The following is a 19,764-nucleotide window of genomic DNA, read 5'->3' as shown; positions in this document are numbered from 1 at the left end:
CGCTCGTAGGTCTCATTCTTCCGTGGAATGCAGTAGGCTTCAAACTTCTGCACCAGGGTCGTGTACGATTCTTTGTCCTCTCCGTCGAGAAATACGAAGTTGTTGTAGACCTCGATCGCTTCTTCTCCGGCAACATGGAGTAGCAAGGCCGCCTTTTCGTCTTCCTTCTCCTTCGCAAAACCCGTGGCTTTCAGGTACCACTCCAGCCTTTGCTTGAACTTGATCCAGTTCTGCGAGAGTCGCAGTGGCTCGGGAGGTTTCAGCGTATCCATTTCGGTCGTCGGAAGCGCTAAGCCTAATTGTTCCAAGATAATGTCGGCTGCGCCATGTCTCGAGAGCAATCAGTGATCACACCAGTCGCGAGATACATTTTGTTTAATCTGCCATCGTGCAGGCCCTTTTATAGCCGAACCCAGGTGGCAGGTCCAGCCAGCAGTGACGTCATGTGATGTCATAACCGATACAGGGGGTCACGTGACCTCGGGGGGGGGGGGGGGTGTCACGTGACCTCGGGGGTCACGTGACCCCCCCCCCCCCCCCCCCCGGTTACGCCAACGCCGACGCCGACGCCTACGCCGACGCCGCTCAGGCTGGAAACGGACCCCTAAGAGCTGCGCTCTAAAACTACCCGAGACTGCGGTGACGACGAAGAAACGGTGGGTAGGAGGATCAAAAGAACCACACACACACACACACACACACGCACACACACACACACACGCACACGCACACGCACGCGCACACGCACGTGCACGCGCCCGCACGCACATGCACACGCACACGCACACGCACACACACAGACACTCACACACACACACGCGCGCGCGAGAGAGAAAGAGAGAGCAGCAGCAGTGTGGGACGAGAGGCTTAACATTGTCGACTCATCTCTTGCTCGTGTGCGCTCCCTGCGGCGATGACTGGATTTTTTTTTTTTGGTTCCTTTCCCTTCTGAAATCAGCGTTCCTTTTCAGACAGTCAGCAGCTCACACACAACGTAAATTTACTAGAATCGGTGCCCGTACGAGGGAAATAAATATAAATTTGATACTTTCAACCTTGGTAACGCGTTGTATATTATGCTTATATTATATATATAATAAATTGTACAAGATTGCGCTTTTAAAACGTATATTAATGTCGGATAAACGCGCACGAGCACCACCGCGCCGCTTGCGAAGAAACATTTTTTTCACGTCGATAGGCGTCCCCCCCCCCCCCCCCTAATAGTAGAAATTTCCTCACGTAGTTCCGTCATGGCCCTCCTTCCTCCGACATTGTGACGTAACCACTCGGAGCGCTACGGCCTTATTGCTAGGAGGTGTTGCACCTTCCCCCCATCTTGTCCTCCCTTCCTCCCCCCCCCCCCCCTCCCTTGCGGAAGTTGCTACGCTGCGTACTACTCCGCAGCCAAGTCCATCCAAGAGAAAAATCCAAGGGTGAGGGGCGGGCGTACTACTCCTCCGCGCTGGTCGAAAGAGCGGGAGTTTCGGATGTGGAGAGGTTCTGACTCTGACTAAATTACGGCCTGTGGCGCAAGTATTTCTAACAAAAATTTTCTTTTTCGCGGAAGATTTGTTTTGCGACAAGCTTGTCCCAGTTAGGCTGTTTAAAAAAACACTTTTTTTTTTTCTTTCCAGTTACCCTTTCAGTAAGGTCGGAAGCAGACATTATGTATTAAAGCTAAGACATTACCATAAGGTATGTTTCCGGTGCTGTTACGCCAAATATTGGGTGCTTCTATAGGAATTCCTATCGCAGACAAGGTGCCAAACCGAAGCTGAACCCGAACCGATAACCAGAGCAAAACCGTTATTTTCGAGCGAACTGAAAAAAAAAGTGAAACCGAAATCAAGCATTGAATATTGAACCCGTACCGAAATGAAATTGTAATCTCATAGGGCGGTCACCTGTTCATTGGAAACGGTTCGGCGTAATGTAATCTGAGGCGCGCGTTCTTGCGGGTGGCGACCCGAAGTCAATTAAGTATTCAATTAAATGTCTTTTCCGGAGTAGTTCAGAAGTGTTGTACCCGAACATTCCAACTTATAAGAGTGGAAGTGTCTTCGGTAGGACGTCTTCCGGCAGGATTGAAACGGATGAACCCGTGTTGACTAAAAGTTTGGTAGGAACATGTGCCAGATGTATCTCGCACGTAACCGATTGGTTGGTAAAGCTGGTAGTTAGCACCTGGACCTGGTCCTGCGCTTGTTCCACGCTTCGTACATAAGATTTTGCTTGTAAAACTCCCTGCTTGCAAACGGAGGCGAAGTGTCCCTTATTGTTGCATTTTCTGCAAGCTTCGTTCTTTGCCGGGCACTTAGGATGGTCCGACATGTGGTGCGGTGACCCACATCTGTAACAAGTGGCGGACGACTTGCTGGGACTTGCCGTCGAATTCTTGGCTTTTATTTTTGCCACTTGTGAACTGGATCCCTCTTCTGTGAAGAGCTTGGCCTACCGCCATCGCTTGCTCAACTTGAGAGGCAATGGCAATAGCGGATTCCAGGGAAAGCTCGGACTCTAGGAGGAGGCGGTTCCTAACTTCGGAATGGACCGTTTTTTCAACGAGCTGATCACAGATCATTTTATCTGTCATTACTCCGAATTAGCAAATGGTGGCAAGGCCAATGAGGACTGTAACGTGCTCTTGTGCTGTCTCGCCGAGCATCTGAGCACGGGACCGAAAAACAAATCTCTCGGCCGTTTTGTTGATGGCCGACAGGAAGAATATTCGCAACTTCCTGACCGCTGCTTCGTAGGCTGTGGTAACGGGCGTTGCAGAAATGCCCGATTCCAAAGGAGTAGCTGAGGTACTTGGTGATGTACCGCGTGTTGTATTCTTTGAATTAAAAGAGGTGGCGCTACCGGTCTCACGCCGACCGGTACAGCGTATGACGCAATAAACACGAGCGAACGGCCCGCGCCTTGCGCGGGGCGAAAGAAAGAACCGATGCTCGCTGACCCTTGACTTGGCTGGTCTGCTTCTCTACGCCTCCGGGCGTCTGCTTCGGTCACCGGACGGTAACCACCTTTTCTTATCACGTAGTTTTGGTCCCCTTTTTAACTTAGAATATTATAATGGCGACGAGGATGAGATAATTCTTTAGAGGTTTTTGCACGATGTCCAGCTGAGTCAGGTATAGGGGTCGGCGGCTCTCCGCGTCCCGGTTCGGTGTTTGGAATACCGGCGCGTAACCGCTCTTTAGTTTTCACGGTTGCTTGCTTTGCCGCAGTAGACCCCGGCAAGCGTCCCAGTATGCAGTTTTCCTTTTTGCTCCGATGTCTTCGTTTCGGCGCCTCGCCATGTTCTTGTAAAGGCTTAGTATAGTTCTCCTTGTCTTTAGGGGTTGAGGGTCCGTTTCTGTCTGCACACAACCTCGCTCAGTACTTCCACTTGTGCGTTTCATATAACCCATAAAACAAATGACTTCATCTGCTTCTTCCACTGCAACGTCGTCAGTTGCGTCGGTCGGGCCGACAGTCTTCCCTCCGCCGGCCGTGTTCTTAGCTGTACCCGGTTCTCCAGCCGTGGCTTGGCCTACCTGGAAGCGTTCCTTCCTCTCGTTCCTTGACGCGTCGGGGTTACACGCCGTCGAACCTCGTCGTAAGAAAGCCATGCTTTTTTCTTTGTTGGGTACAGAAGGGCAGCGCATCGTGGATGCCTTTCAACTCGATGAGACGCCCGTCGCTGAAGGAACCGACCCGTTCCAAGCATTTCTAGAAGCCGTCGGTAATCACTTCAAGTTTTCCGGCTGTGTTTCTCTAGAATGCAGGAAGTTTCGAGAGATGATTCAGCGTCCCGGAGAGACGGTTATCGAGTTCCTCGCCCAGCTGCGCCGGCAAGGCTCGTTTTGTGCTTTCGGGGACCACCTAGATGAACGGTTGTGTGAGGCTTTCCTGAAAGGGTTGGACTCGACACGCGTTCAGGATCGAATTCTTCGAGAATGTACCGGCAGTGAGGTGCCTACGCTATCTAGGTCTATCCAGTTAGCATTTCAATATGAGCAGTCTGCGAAGAAGGCGGAATCCTTTCATCGTCACGAACGACCCCGGGCATCGTCACCGGCTGAAGTCCAGCGCGTCCAGGAGCGCGCGCCCATTCGAACGCCGAGTCGGCCGAGCTTTCAAGATGGCGGTCCATGGCCGTCTTCCTCCACCGGTGCTGTTTAAGATCGCCAACCCGGCTACCCCCCGTGGCCCTACTATGAATACACCCCGTCGCAGCCTGGACCCAGGATGTCTTGGGCCCCGGCCGTCCCTGGTCACGTGCCCTGGTTTACGGTGCGGTTTTTTCCGCAGCAGCGAGGTCGTGATCCTGCTCCGCCACGGATTGGATGGGGAGACGCCGACGGCGCCTGCTACTTCTGCGGCCGACGTAATCATGAACGCGCACTGTGACCGGCGGCTCAGGAGACCTGCTTCCTGTGCGGGAAGTTGGGCCACTTCGCGGCAGTCTGTCGGAGCCGTCGTCCGCCGTCCTCTGCCTTCATGTATGACCGGCGTCAGTCTTCGTTCCCGGTGCAAGGCCGTGACTCGCGGCGAACCTTCGCCGACCAGCAGTTCAGAGGAGCCAGGTCTAACCTGGTGGGCCTGGTGGATCCCCCTCCTGCTCAGGATCAGCTGTCAAGTGTGACGTTCGTCGAAGACAACCCGCTTCCTGTCGAGATGGCGGAGCGAGGCGACAGCGGCACCGTGTATCGAGACGCTTTCATGGCCGAGATCACGGTAAATGGAATTTCTCTCCGCCTCCGTGTTGATACGGGTTCCTTTGTATCAATCTTGAGTGAACGTGCATTTATTGAAATCAACAGGGATAACAGCATAAAGTTACATCCACCACCGAAGACTCTCGTACACTACATGCAGGATGCGATCCCTGTCCTGGGATGCTTTGTTGGACAAGTAATCTTTAATGATCGATGGGCGGCTTTGGAATTTTACGTCACTAAGACTGGACGCTCACTACTTGGCATCGATGCTGTCCGCGACTTGAAGCTTGTTTTGAATGGTGCTAAATACCAATGTTTATATACCAACGCAGCTGAAAGGAGAGGAGCACCACGACCTGATGTGAGATCAGCGACCCAGCCGCAGCAACGACCGGCCACCGTGTCGTCCCATCAAGCCACGCTCCCTCCTGGTTTCCAACGAGCTGCAAGTTCCGGACTGGCATCAGTTCCGGATATCAACAGTCCTTCATCTTCTGGGTTGCAACGAGCTGCAAATTCCGAACTGGCTTCAGCTCTGGATGTAAACAGTCAATCTTCACCTTAATTTCCGGTTTCTGAAGAAACCACACCTAAAGTCCTGGACGATTCAAGTCCGCAACACCATCCTGAGAGTCAAGGATTTCAACGTCCACACCATCATCCTGCGAAGGCGAGTCCATCAAGTTCTGCATATATAGACCCAACAAGTCATCATAGAAATACAAGCAATGCTCCTGTTACATCAAATGCATCCACACGAGATACATCCAAGTTGCCAGCAGGTTTCGAAGAATTCGAACATCTTTTCAGTCCTGGATTGGGTCTGGTAAAAAACCACGCACATAAGGTTAAGGTGTGACATACTGTTCCACCTGTACAATCGAAGCTCTGACGCCTCCCGATGAGTCTAAGGGATCGTGTCTCTGAAGAGATTTTCAAGTTAGAACGACAGGGTCTCATTGAACGTGTCGATGCTTCTGAATGGGTGTCACCCATCGTCATCGTACAGAAACCAGACGGTAACATCCGAATGTGTGTTGATCTTAGGGAGCCGAACAAAGCTGTCGTCATAGATTCATTTCCGCTTCCTCATATTGATGAACTTTTGAATTCCTTGCGTGGAGCAGCAGTCTTCTCAAGACTGGATCTGGCATCTGCATATCATCAAATACGTCTCGACCCGGTGAGTAGGGACCTCACGTCTTTCATCACACCTGAGGGCTTATTTATATTTAAGAGAGTTTGCTTCGGGTTGGCATCTGCACCCGCAGCATTTCAACAAATCATGTCTAAACTTCTCAAGGACTGTCCTGGTGTCCGGTTCTACTTGGACGATATCGTCGTCTATGGATCCTCTTTGAAGGAACACGATGAGAACCTCCGTCGTGTGTTGTGTCGTATTTCCCAAGCGGGAATGAAATTAAATCGTAAAGGTGTCTTTCGAGTTCAAGAACTTTCATTTTTGGGACACCTTCTTTCCATGAAAGGGCTAGCACTCCTTTCATCTAATGTAGACACAGTCCTAAATTTTCAAACACCTTCACATCCAGTAAAGTTGAAAGCGTTATTGGGTCTTGTTGAATACTATAGTAAAATCATCTCACATTGCTCCACCATGGTTGAGCCAATGCGTAGAGTTCTTCGTAAGGGTGTTCATTTCAACTGGGCTCCGGAAGTCGAGGCTAGTTTCCAGAATGTAAAGGCTTCCATCCAGAAAGCTCCTATTTTGTCCATGTTTGACCCGACATTACCTATAGTCGTGGCAACAGATGCTTTACAGTATGGTCTTGGTGCTGTTTTCGAACAACAGTATGGTAATCAACTTCGTCCTGTGGCTTTCGCATCCCGCTCACTGACTGATACTGAGCACAGATATTGAACTGGCGAAAAGGAAGCACTCGCATATCTTTGGGCCTCTGAGAAGTGGCATGTTTACTTGTGGGGAAGATCGTTCGTCATTCGAACTGACCATCAAGCTTTGGTTACTTAACTTTCAAACAAAGGTTCCGGAATTCGTCCTTTACGAATCACCCGCTGGTCGGCAAGACTGTTGAATTACAATTTCAAGATGGAATTTCAGAAAGGAGCGGCCAATGTCGTCGCTGACGCATTTTCAAGATTACCAGTGCGCGACACTGAAGAAGTTTTTCCCGGGAAGGACTTCCATGTGAGATTGTCTCTGACAATGGTGTCCAATTTGTATCTCGTGAGTTCCAAGATTTCTCGCGTCAACATGGTATTGAACATAGGACAACAGCTCTGTATCATCCTCAATGTAATGGGCAGGTCGAAAGATTTAATCGTGTTTTGAAGTCTTGCCTACAACTCACTGTAGTACAAGGTCGTTCGCTTCCTGATGCTGTTCGTGATCATCTAGAAGCATATCGTCAAACTGTGCATCCTGCAACTGGGTTTGCACCATCACTTCTTCTCCACGGGCGGATTCATCGCTCAAGACTTGATCTACAGGGTATGCTTACGAAGGAAGTTCCAGATAACTTCTCCGACAAACTAAATCAGCTTCCCGAAAGAGTCCACGTATATCAACAGAAAATCAAGTCCTACTTTGATCATCGACGTGCGGTACGACCGCCACAGTTTCGTCCTGGACAAACAGTTCGTGTATTCAAGCCCAATCATCATGATAAACTGCATAGTACATACTCTGAACCTCATAGGATACATACACAACTGGGACGTGGGACCTGCCACATATCAACTGGACGACGGTAGACGCTGGAATGCTATGAAGTTAACAAAGACATCTCGTCTGCCTCCTGTTCTTGTGGACCTTCCTGATCCGTCTTGAGATAGCGATGAAAATGAAAATACAATGCATGTTCCCACTTATAGGCATATACATACACATCCTTTGGTCCATGCATCTACCCGTGCTCCTGAACATAATATCCAAGCATCTGTCGGTGGTTCTCCGCCACCTGAAGGGTCCAGAGGGCAGCCGGTACTCCGCTCTCCTAAAGAACCAGATGCTGCGCTTTCTGAACCGGGCTTCCCTGTGGAGTCTGATCCGTCATTTACAGCTGCTGGCGTGGGTTCCTTGGGAAACCTCGGGCATGCTGTGCAGCCTGAGCACTCTGCTGTGCCAGGGCCTAGTGGGTCTCCTCCTGCTGTGTCGCCTGGTCCTGCTGGTCCAGAACCTGGGTCCGCCGTGGATCCTTGCCTACCTGCTGTGGCCCAGGGTCATTTTATTCCTTCAAAGTCTGCCTGGGCACAGCCTTCCCAGCCATTCGACGCAGTCTTCCATCCGCCGAGGGCGAGCACATCGTTCGGATCTCGGCCCAGCTCAACAATAAGTACTGAACCGGAGTACCACACTCCGCCTACTCTTTCACCGCCACCACCGGTACCAGCCCGACCGCCCCGCAAGAAGAGAGTTCCGGCACAGTTCGAGGACTACGTCATGGCGGTGTCAGTTAACAGTGGGCAGGCCGAGTCCAGTGATGTACTTTAAATATTATTTTGATTATCATGCATAGTTTTGAACAGTCTCATTGTCATAGGAAAACCTTGGCAAAGGGAAAACAAAAAATGTCCTTGGCAAACACTGAATACAAACTACACTGCATGCTTATCACACTACTAACCTACTAAGCACACTCACAAAGGTGCCCTGGACATTTGATTTGTTGTAACATGTATCATCATATTGAAATATCCTAAAATAGTCATTCACCTACAAGTACAAATTTCTTTTTCATGGAAGGGAGAAGTCGGAGTTACTACATTTACGTGAAATATTTTGAGAAAGCTGTGCTCTTAAAGACAATCGTGTGAACAATTTTTCTTTTCTGTGGCGTGTGACTTTCGTGTACTGCAGGTATTAAGACTTTCTGCCAGTGGTAAGACTTTGTGCAGTGTCAGGTATCACTATAGTTTTTTTTTTTTTTGCATAGTACTTCTGGACGTTTCCGTGAAATGCAATAATGATACTTGTTCGATTTTTTTAGTGCATTATTTTTTTAATGTTTAAGTGTCCTAACGTAATTCTCCCCTCCCGGGTTTTCTTTTTCTGTTAAGGTAGGGAGAATCTTGTACTCTTTGAATTAAAAGAGATGGCGCTACCAATCTCACGCCGACCGGTACAGCCTGTGACGAAGTAAACACGAGTGAACGGCACGCGCCTTGCGCGGGGCGAAAAAAAGAACAGACGCTCGCTGACCCTTGACTCGGCTGGTCTGCTTCTCTACGCCTCCGGGCGTCTGCTTCGGTCACCGGACGGTAACCACCTTTTCTTATCATGTAGTTTTGGCCCCCTTTTTAACTTAGAATATTACACCGCGGTTCGTTGCGGACATGTCTGGAAGGTCAGGTAGCTTGCGATAGGTCCGTTGACCCTAAACTCCAAGTGAGCTGAGTAGGATGGCCGTTTTTCTGGCGTCTGCTATCGTCGACCCGCGGAAGCGGTCTTGTACGTCTCGAAAATGTCGTACCGTTTGTTCCATGGAATTGAAGGCTTGCTTGGGGCCGGTAGGAAAGGCGGTGGTGGATTGACCTTCATGCTGGAGTAGAGGCTTTGTCGACTCGACAATTGTTGTGTTTTTAATACGAGCGCCTATGTAAGACAGGACGGAAAAACCAACTGCTCCATCTCGTGCTCCGTTCGTATCCCCTTCCTCTTCGTCTTCGTCTACTAGCAGCTAGGATCAGCTTGTAGACACAACACACGGAAATTTCATATTCCCGCCCTTTTGAATTGTAAAAACTGGGGCGGTGACGGCACGTCAGCGGCGCATTTTTTTTTTTTTTAGAGCGCAGCTTTTAGGGGCTCGTTTTCGGCTTGTGCGGCGTCGGCGTCGCCGTCGGCGTAACCGCGAGGTCACGTGACCCACCCGAGGTCACGTGACCCACCCAGGTCACGTGACACCCCTAGGTCACGTGACCCACCCAGGTCACGTGGCCCCCAGAAGTCACGTGACCCCCTGAGGTCACGTGACCCCCTAATGTCACGTGGCCCCCTGACGTCACGTGACTTCTGGGTGTCACGTGGCCTTAGGGGGGTCACGTGACCCACCCAGGTCACGTGACCCTCGGGGTCACGTGACCCCCAGAAGTCACGTGACCCCCTGAGGTCACGTGACCCCCTGAGGTCACGTGACCCCCTAAGGTCACGTGACCCCCTGAAGTCACGTGACCCCCTGAAATCACGTGACCCCGTCGAGGTCACGTGACCTCAAGGAGTCACCTATCCCTCAGTACGCTTCCATCTTCCTCCTCAAGAGCTGCGCTCTAACCCGCGTGTGATGATGTGACTCAATGTGGAAAAGAAGATGGAAAAGAAGAAGGGCAAGTCAACCCATGGATCGGCCCAGAGGGAGAAAGGAAGATGACGAAGAAGAAGGATTTTGGAGTGCGTGCAGAAAGGGCGTGGAAGAAGATGGGCCGGAGAGAACGTGCAGAGAGCGGAACGACACCATCGGCCAGGGCAATCGGCGGCCTCCTACTGCAGCCTGTTCCAGCGAGGGCAGCGGATAGGAACCTACGCTGCCCGGCTTCCTACTACGCGAGCACTGGTTGCGGTGACTCTTGGGGCCGCCGACGGAAGCCAACCGCTCCCGCTCCTGACTTCCAGCCACAACCGTGGGCCGACAACGACAGCACAAGACACACTGCTGCACAGGAATTCAAAGACATGGTGACTGATGCGTTTTCCTTTCTTTCATTTCTTTAACTAAGTTTTCCTTTTTTTTGTATAAGCATATGAACTCTTTGATTTTTTTGTAAATACAAGCTTTTATAAAAAACGAAGGACATTGTATCTTGTCGATTATTAACCACAAAGAACCTCGCAACAATTAACTGGCGTCCGCGACAGGACAAGATATTCTGTTCCTTCGTTTTTCTACGTAACAATAATTAATCAGAATGGAGGTTAAAGAGTTAATGTCTTTGGGCGCTGAGTTGGGACTGGCAGGAGCGGAGTTGAGGTCTTGGGTGGGCGAGGAGCGAGCACGCCAACGAGAAGAGAGGGCTGCTGAGAGGGAAGCACAGCGCCTCAAGGCAGAAAGTGAGCAACGCATTATCGAACTAAAGATTCGTCTTGCAGAGGCTAGCGCAACCGAGATAGGCCGAGCAGATGGCAGTGAAGGGTCACGTCGCGCATCTATATCGCTATCTCCTAGTCCTCACAAGCTTATGCCTCCCTTCGATGACAAAAGGGAGGATCTCGACTCGTATTTGAGGAGATTTGAGCGGGTAGCTCAGGGGCAAGATTGGCCGCAAGAGAAGTGGGCGACTGCTCTAAGCATGTGCCTTGTTGGCCCAGCTCTGGAGGTCATAGGTAGGATGTCACCTGAAGACTCTCTGAATTATGATAAGGTGAAGAGGGCTTTGCTCCAGCGGTTTCGGTACACGGCAGAAGGGTACCGCGAGAAATTTAGAGAGAGCAAGCCGTTGGACGGAGAGACAGGGAGCCAGTTTGCTGCGAGACTAGAGGGGTTCTTCGACCGCTGGGTCAGTATGAACGAATGCCCAAAAACGTATGAAGGGGTTCGTGACCAGATGATTGGGGAGCAATTTCTTCGGAATTGTCATCCGAGGCTCGCGGTCTTCTTAAAGGAAAGAAGCTGTAAGACCGTCTCGGCGTTGGCTGAAATGGCGGACCACTTCCTCGAGGCGCAGAGCCAGCCTAATCTGGCCGATTTCAGGAGGGAGGCAAAAGTAGCCTTAGATGCCCTGAAGGAAGATGCGCAGGGCAGCAAACCCGCTCCAAAGATAAAATGTTTCTTGTGTGGTAAGTTGGGCCACAAGGCAACAGATTGTCGATCAAAGCCAAAAACACACGGGTTCTGTCAAGTGTGTCAGAGGTCAGGCCACGAGTCCAGATTATGTCCGCAAGAAAAAAACGGAAAGACAGAAGTTTCATGTTTCGTAAAACCCGATGAGTATCCTCTTGGTAAGACGGACGCGTTCTCACGGGGAAGGAAGAAAATCACAAGAAACGCCTTCAGAACGGCCACCATGAATATGACTGAAAAGGCGAGACCAATTCTGTCGGACGTTAGGCCAATCACAGGTGGGATTTTGAACGGCAAAGCAGTAAAAGTGTTGAGAGACACCGGGAGTAACACCGTGATAGTGCGCCGGGAACTGGTCGCATCTGAAGATTTTACTGGCAAAGTCAGTCCCGTATTTTTAGTGGACGGGACGTGTCTGATGTTGCCAGAGGCAAACATTCGCCTTGCGTCGCCGTTCCTAACGGGACAGGTAACTGTCAAGTGTATGGACCATCCTCTGTATGACGTCATTGTGGGAAATATTCATAGAGCGAAGGACTCGACCGAACAAACCCTGAAGGAGGTGCCTGACGCGGAAAGTGAATACGTCGCTGCCGTCGACGGTAGTATGCCGAGTAGGCTAAACCAACTTAGTAACGGTGGGAGTGCCAGGGAACGCGGGGACCTGCGGCTCTCGCAGTGGGGTGACACCGATGCCAAGGAGCGCTTGAAAAGCAGGTCAACCACTCACGAGCAGTACCTGGAGAAGGAGAAGCTGCTGCAGCAGGTCTTCGACATGAAGAAGCCGGTGTACCCCAAGCCCCGCAGAGTGCTCTACCCGAGGCCGCGCCTCAAAAAGAGGGACCCTGAGGCCCAAACGGTGGTTTCGCCACTGGGCCCGACCGATAACTACCCCGTGCCGGAGGTAGATCCTCACGAGAGCGTCCCGACCGAGTTCATCAAGGGCTACAGCCTGGCAGGAGCCGACCCTTCCGTCTCGCCCGGAGAGGACACCATAGAGCACGGAAATGGAAAGGCCAAGAGGAAGTGTCAGGATGGACGGCAGGAGTTCCTTGAAAGGCAAGTGGACCGGGAACAAATGATCCAGGAAAAAGAACTGCAGCTTGAGGAGCGAAGGCTCAAGCTCGACGAAGAGCGGCTGGCCTTTGAGAGGACCAAGTTTGAAGCAGAGGTGGCGGTCAAGGTCAGAAGGCTAGACATGGAGGAGAAGGAGCGCCGAATACGCGACGGCACAGACAAGATGCACCTGGAGCTCATGAAGAAGATGTTCGACGAACTGGTCCGGAAGGCACTGTGATCGAGAACTGCCAGGAAATTCTTCGTCGCGTATGAAGTGCTTTGGTACGATGGTGGGCATTATCACCGAGCGTTAGAAGAAGCGTAGTGGATTCAAATGATTCTTCATTACGATTCATTCATTACGATTGAGAGGAGTGCAAAGTAGAATGAACTGTAATAATTTATCGCTAGAATTTGTTTCTAGTAATATACCTCGGGTTACGCATTTTTGGGGAGCGTATTTGCAAGGAAATTTGAGAACGTGTGGAGGCGTTAAAGCAGTTTTTGTGAGAGAATGCGACAAGCCGGTATTAGAGTAAACTTATGAAGTGCGAAGTCGGTATAAGGACAATAACATTCCTGGGTCATGGTCTGGGTAATAGAGAAGGTTCGTGTGCATTTATATAAAACGCATTTTGTTGTTTAGACGACCCACCATCCTTTACAATATCGAAACAAGGCGAAACAACTTAACAGCCGAGTGGTACGCTGGGGTCTGATGCCTCAAGAGTACTCGTTTCGCGTGGAGTACATTTAAAGAAGAAAGGATGTGGGTGTGGGTTATCTTATTGGGCTGCAATGAACTTGCGCACATCATCATGGTCTTGGTTTTTTTGTGTATGTAATTTCATTTAATACTTTAAAAAAAAACTTAAAGGGGGGCTCCTTGTGATGATGTGACTCAATGTGGAAAAGAAGATGGAAAAGAAGAAGGGCAACTCAACCCATGGATCGGCCCAGAGGGAGAAAGGAAGATGACGAAGAAGAAGGATTTTGGAGTTCGTGCAGAAAGGGCGTGGAAGAAGATGGGCCGGAGAGAACGTGCAGAGAGCGGAACGACACCATCGGCCAGGGCAATCGGCGGCCTCCTACTGCCTGACCAGCAGCCTGTTCCAGCGAGGGCAGCGGATAGGAACCTACGCTGCCCGGCTTCCTACTACGCGAGCACTGGTTGCGGTGACTCTTGGGGCCGCCGACGGAAGCCAACCGCTCCCGCTCCTGACTTCCAGCCACAACCGTGGGCCGACAACGACAGCACAAGACACACTGCTGCACACGAATTCAAAGACATGGTGACTGATGCGTTTTCCTTTCTTTCATTTCTTTAACTAAGTTTTCCTTTTTTTTTGTATAAGCATATGAACTCTTTGATTTTTTTGTAAATACAAGCTTTTATAAAAAACGAAGGACATTGTATCTTGTCTATTATTAACCACAAAGAACCTCGCAACAGGGAATTGTAAACGGCTTTCATTTTTTTGGTAAACAAACGGCTGCGACGTGAAGGGATCTGAACAATAATGAAACGAACAAAAATATTTCACGTCTATGCGCCGCACGACTTAGAGTCGGCGAGTCGGCGCAGTGGCGTACGCTTCTATGGTTTGTTTCGCCTTACAATGAACCGAAACGGACGCTATGAACCACCGGAGGTAATCCATAGATTGGAGGGTGTCACGTGCCCTTCCGGTTGGGCGGTGCAACGCGGGGAGCGCAAAGTCACGTGACAAGCTACGAACAATGGATTAGCGCGGGTAGGTTGTAGCGTCCACTGTGGAGCATCGTAAGATAGAATGAAGTATATCTGACTATGCCAAGAGGCTAAAGAGTTACTTTTCTCTGTGTCTGTATTTGTGCCAAGTGTTTGTGTATGTTTATTTTCTTGTTGCTGAGCCATATTCTTCGAAGATAAGGAACGTAAACATAAACGCCAAAATAAAAACGAAAAGTCGACGGCTGTCGGCGTGTTTCTTCCGCGGTGGGAAAATCTGGAGGAGACAAGAAGCGAAGCCGCGACGAGCGCGACCGACACTGTGGCGTCGCTCGCCGGGACGCTAATCACCCAGAACAGCCCAGAGACCTGGACTCTGCTTGAATAAAGTTTAGTGCGTGTTTACAAAGAAGCATGTCGTCCGTTTGCTTTCATGTATTTTTTTTAAATTAATCTTTAGGCCGTTCTTGATTATCTTTCTCTTCAACTCAGTCGCTCGAGGAAGGCGTTCGGAGGTCAGTGTTGCCACTGCTACTGATTAATCAGTATATATACTAATTTTATAAACATTCTACTGATTTAGTGATAAAACTTAAAATACACTGGTTTTTGCTTGTTTAGGGCTAAAAGCTAGTTAAAGCTACAGTCATGTCTCGTTAATATGGACGCCTCCGCTCCCCAAAAACCTTCGTCCATAGTAACGGATCAAGGTCAAAAACACAGACATTTAAGCAATAATTGAGGAAAAAAATACACTTTATTTGGCCAATATTTAGCAAAAAACGAGACGATGCGAGTTTGCACTGACGTCTTTGATCCTATCTTAGTGTCCAGAAAAAACAACACGTCGGCCACTTGAACTGCACGTTCTCCGTCGCCCTCCTGCTCAAGGTAGGCGATTGCTGTCTCCAAGCCACAACGAACTTCACGTCTAGTAACGGTTGGTCTCTCTTCTTCCTCCGCTGCTTCTGTCGGCGTGAAGTTTCTTTTTTTCGCACCTCAATGAAGCACCTCATTAGAAGTTTCTCAAGGAAAAAAAAAAACCTTTTTTGACCGAGTGAGTCGCTCCAATATCAATCTACGGGGTGTCACAAATGAAAATTTACACGGTCTTTTTTACCTCAAAAATAAACTAGGCATCCCCGAACGCTCATTTTCTGCCCAAAGGTAGAGCTAGAGGTCACAACCAGATGCCAAAGTTTCAGCCCGATCCGATACTTTAATCAAAAGTTATAAATAATTTTCTGAAAATTTCAATGGGAAAATGGAGCCCACTTTCGCCCGTTTTCGGTTTCTGGTGCCATAGAGCCCCATGTGTTTGAAAACTCCGTCGGCCGCCATTTTCCCATTGAAATTTTCAGAAAATTATTTATAACTTTTGATTAAGTTATCGGATCGGGTTGAAACTTTGGCGTCTGGTTGTGACCTCTAGCTCTACCTTTGGGCGGAGAATGAGCGTTCGGCGATGCCTAGTTTCTTTTTGCGGTAAAAAAGACCGTGTAAATTTTCTTTTGTGACACCCTGTACATGTGGGCACGAGGGTCTTTGAATATGTGGGGAAAAAATAAGCGTTTTGCTTACCGCAGTTTTGAGTTCGATCGTAGCTTGGCACAATTGAACAGAGGTCATGACCGGCTGTAATATTCTACGAAGCACATCGCGTCTCAAGTAGGTGGCCCATAAGCAGCCGTTGTCCGCGTAGGTGAAAACGTTGATCGCCAGCGGTCCACATGGTGTTTTTGGTATGTCAACCATGGCGATATTGAATTTTGTCGGTTCTCGTATAGAACCTTGGGGAAGGCTTCTATGTTTGGATGGAAGCTGCTCATTTCATTTCTAAGAACCTGTAACTTTCAGTCATTTAAAGTGTTGACCTGACCTTTCTGAACGCAGCCCTTGAGGTTCCTATGAGAGAAAACTGCTGAAGAATACTTGAAATGTTTACATAGCTGAAAGCTTTCTCCGCGCCAAAAAAAGATTGCAAGTGTGCTTTGCCGCCGAGCTCTTGCATGTGCTACACCGGTGATTAGGTCAAGGCTAGCACAGTTGGGCTAGTTTGTGTAGCATTGCAAAATGAAAAAAAACAGCATGAAAAACGACACGTATAGAAAATGTGTACACATACAGAGCGCTAACTTTGCACTGTTTATTTTGGAGAAAAAAAAACCCCATTGGCGTGGTTGTATACAACCAAAATACGTCACATCCCATCACCTGACCATCACGTCGAAAACTGCTGATAAACGCAAGTTCGCAGTTATATAAACTTACCGGGGGGAAGGGCGCGGGGGGGGGGGGGGGGGGGAGCACTTGCACCCTTATCTCTTTCCATTGAAAAAAAAAAAAAGAAAAGCGTTTACAAATCTCTGTAAGGCCGAATTAGAGCGCAGCTCTTTCGGAGGAGGATGGAAGGGTACGGAGGGGAGGGTATGCCTCTCCTCCCCGTGCTCTCCCCCTCCCTCTCCTGTTCCCCTCCCGTTTAGCGGGAAATTTTCGCTAAATTTCCCGCTAAATTTAGAGGAAAAATTTCCCGCTAGATTTAGCGGGATATTGTTCTGCTAAATTTAACGGGGAAATTTGTCCACTAATTTTAGTGAGAACTCATTCTGCTAAATGTAGCAGAAAAATTTTTCCGCTAAATTTAGCGGGGAAATTTACCCATAACTACACCCGCAGTTACGACGACGCCAACGGCGACGCCGACGACGTCGACGGCGACGACCCTGAAGCCGGAAACTGGCTATAAAGTGCCTCCCTAATCTCTCTACCCGTCTGTTGACGATGCTTTCCAAGAATCGTGGTCTCGATTAAAACTGGAGCACACCCACACCTATCGCAGTGCGCCACCAAGTTTCCTGACAGCGAAGCCCTCATCGAGCACGCATGTTCACGCAATCTCTCGTTTATACAACGGCCTGTTTTGCCAATGTATAGCTTCTTACACATCAGCGGTTTATTGCATTTAGCTGACGTGTAAGAAGGTGTACAATCGGCCAAACAGGCCGTTGTATAAGCGAAAAATTGCGTGAACATGCGTGCTCGATGAGGGCTTCGCTGTCAGGAAACTTGGCGGTGCGCTACGATCACTACGATCGGTGTGGGTGTACTCCTGTTTTAATCGAGACCAAGATTCTTGGAAAGCGTCGTCAACAGACGACTAGAAATATTACGGAAGCATTTTTGGTTTCAATGAGAAATATAAGTGTGTCCGTGCTCCCTCAATAAGCTTTTATGACTGCGAACTTTCGTTTATCGGTAGTTTTCGACGTGAAGGTCAGGTGATGTGATGTGACGTATTTGATTGTATGTGACCACGCCGGTGGGCGTCTTTTTTCAAAATAAACAGTTGAAAGACAGCGCTCTTTGTGTATACACCACACCTTCTCTCTCCGCGTCGTTTTTCGCACTGTTCTTTTTCACCCTTTTACAATGACTCAAGACTATTTTACCCGTCGGAGAGGGAGCATATACTGAAAGAACGGTGAAAGTACAGGCGAGCTGGTGGATATTTACCATGATGGAACTCAACCCGAGACTGGGGTAGAAACACAAACTTAAAAGTAGAAGGGGATACCGTGGAGGTTCAAGAAGAAGGTAATCAAGGCTTACAGAGATGGTGCATCTCAAAGGATCCAGGATATCCGCAGCGCGTGTGAAAGACTGTGGTCCCTCCTGGTTGGAAGTGAGTTCAAGCACCACCCGGACTACCAGCACTGGAACAGAATGAAGAAGGCCCGTTTCGACCGTCTTTGGTATGTGAAACGTAGGATTGTTTTGGACAGTATCAAGTGTGGTTCTAGGCGTGAGGAGAGCGGGAAGTCTTGAATCTACAATAATGGTGGTTGTATGCCTCAGACGTCGTTTGTTAACCCGTACAGTGAACTTATTTCGTCAAAATCGGAAGAAATTTTGGGGAGAGGACCGAAATGCTGTCTAAACATAAAGCCATCAAAGCTGGATGTTTTTTCGTGCATGCAGACGATTGCCAGGAAGGTTAACCCTGATGAGCGAGTAGCGTTTAAAATGGTGCTGTTAGTAATATGGAGAAAGTGATGGGAAACGGGTATCCAAATGACAAGCGAAATTTTCGTGAAATCAGTGGGGTCAAAAAAGACTTAAAAGCGAGGTCAGTGAAGTTACTGCAAACGGACAAATCTGGGAAATTCGCCATCCTTCCCGGGTCTGTCTTTCGAATGAAAACGGACGAAACGATGAATTCACTTTTCTATGAATGGACACCTTGCTAAGCTAAGGGCAAAGATCGGTTCGGTTCTTAAGAAGGACGATTTGGAAGGGGTGGCAAAGAGTCTGTTAGGTCCAATGCGGTCAACGCTAAGTCTAAAAGTTTTCTTAAAGGATCATAAACCCGAAATGCCTCTTCGGGCGGTGATTAACGAATGTGGCACGTGGCAGAAATCCGTTTCAAAGTTTCTACAGAACGGTCTAAACTTTACTCATGTAGAGAAGTCATTGTCCCTCAGGAATTCGAACGATTTAATCAATATTGGAGGTCAACCACGGGAGAGAATGTTCAGTTTTATCGATGGACATTAAGGACCTCTATTATTCTCTGGAGAAAAATAAATTGATGACAAGGGTGAAGGATGCGCTAGAATCAAATCTCGTTCAGTTTCAATCCCAAACAGGCATTTCGCTAGACAGTTTTCTTGTCATTCTTGATTATTATCTTCAGTCTACGGTTGTGGAGTATGAAGGAAAAAAGTTTGTACAGAAGGAAGGCGTGTGCATTGGGTCCTCGGTTGCACCGGCTTTATCGGAGGTGTATCTGAACTCGTTGGACTCTGTTTTGTTTGATCGAATTCAAGGTTTTGGAGAGGACATGTGTTTTGTGAGGCGTTATGTGTATGATATTTTTGTGTGCACCTTCCGGGATGACCTGTTGAACGGTCTCGAGCATTTGATAAGATCAGCAGCCATTGAACTACGCTTCACCGTAGAGAAACCGGAGAATGGAATATTACAATTCTTGGATCTGCGGATTCACACTGATAAAGGTCTCTGCTGGGAGTACGGCAAAGAAAACCGGAAACCTGTTCTGTCAAAAAGTAGCTGCCATTCGAAAACGGTGAAAGCGGGAGTGGTAAAGTCTTTGATCAGAAATGCTCTAGACCGATCATGCATACATTTTATCACAAATTTGGTGGAAGGTCAATGGAAGAGACAAAGAGGGGCAGGGTATGAAGAAGAGTTCATCAGAAGGAATTTAGATGTACACACCAAGGAGAAAAAGGAAAGAGAAGACACGTCGAAAAGACGGATGGCTGTGATCCCGTATTTTCATGGAATTTCACATTACCTGAAGGCGTGTGCCAAGCAGTTTGGAGTTGAAACAGTTTTTAGTTCTGATTTCAGGTTAGATAGATTAACTCCTTTTGAAACTGAAATTCAAGAGTGCAGGAAAGGTCACCGTGAAAAATCGATCTCGTGCAGAAACAGTGTAGTGTATGAAATTCCGATGGCGTGTGGCTTTGCTTATGTAGGGCAAACTTCGAGGTGTGTTAATGACAGA

At 48.8% G+C, this 19,764-nt stretch overlaps 1 protein-coding gene across 1 annotated transcript; it reads left to right on the top strand.

Annotated features, from left to right (window-relative positions):
- The first annotated feature begins 11,321 nt into the window (after positions 1 to 11,321).
- Positions 11,322 to 12,922, top strand: LOC8024038. Its single transcript, XM_040219613.1, has 2 exons — positions 11,322 to 11,460; positions 11,743 to 12,922. Exons 1-2 carry the CDS (start codon positions 11,322 to 11,324, stop codon positions 12,759 to 12,761), a joined length of 1,158 nt encoding a protein of 385 aa, XP_040075547.1. The 3' UTR covers positions 12,762 to 12,922.
- The last annotated feature ends 6,842 nt before the right edge of the window (positions 12,923 to 19,764 follow it).

The sequence above is a fragment of the Ixodes scapularis genome, unplaced genomic scaffold, assembly GCF_016920785.2.
Source record: "Ixodes scapularis isolate PalLabHiFi unplaced genomic scaffold, ASM1692078v2 PGA_scaffold1__304_contigs__length_218370807, whole genome shotgun sequence".
In the NCBI taxonomy this organism is placed as follows: domain Eukaryota; kingdom Metazoa; phylum Arthropoda; class Arachnida; order Ixodida; family Ixodidae; genus Ixodes; species Ixodes scapularis.
This window is presented reverse-complemented; position numbering and strand designations above follow the sequence as displayed.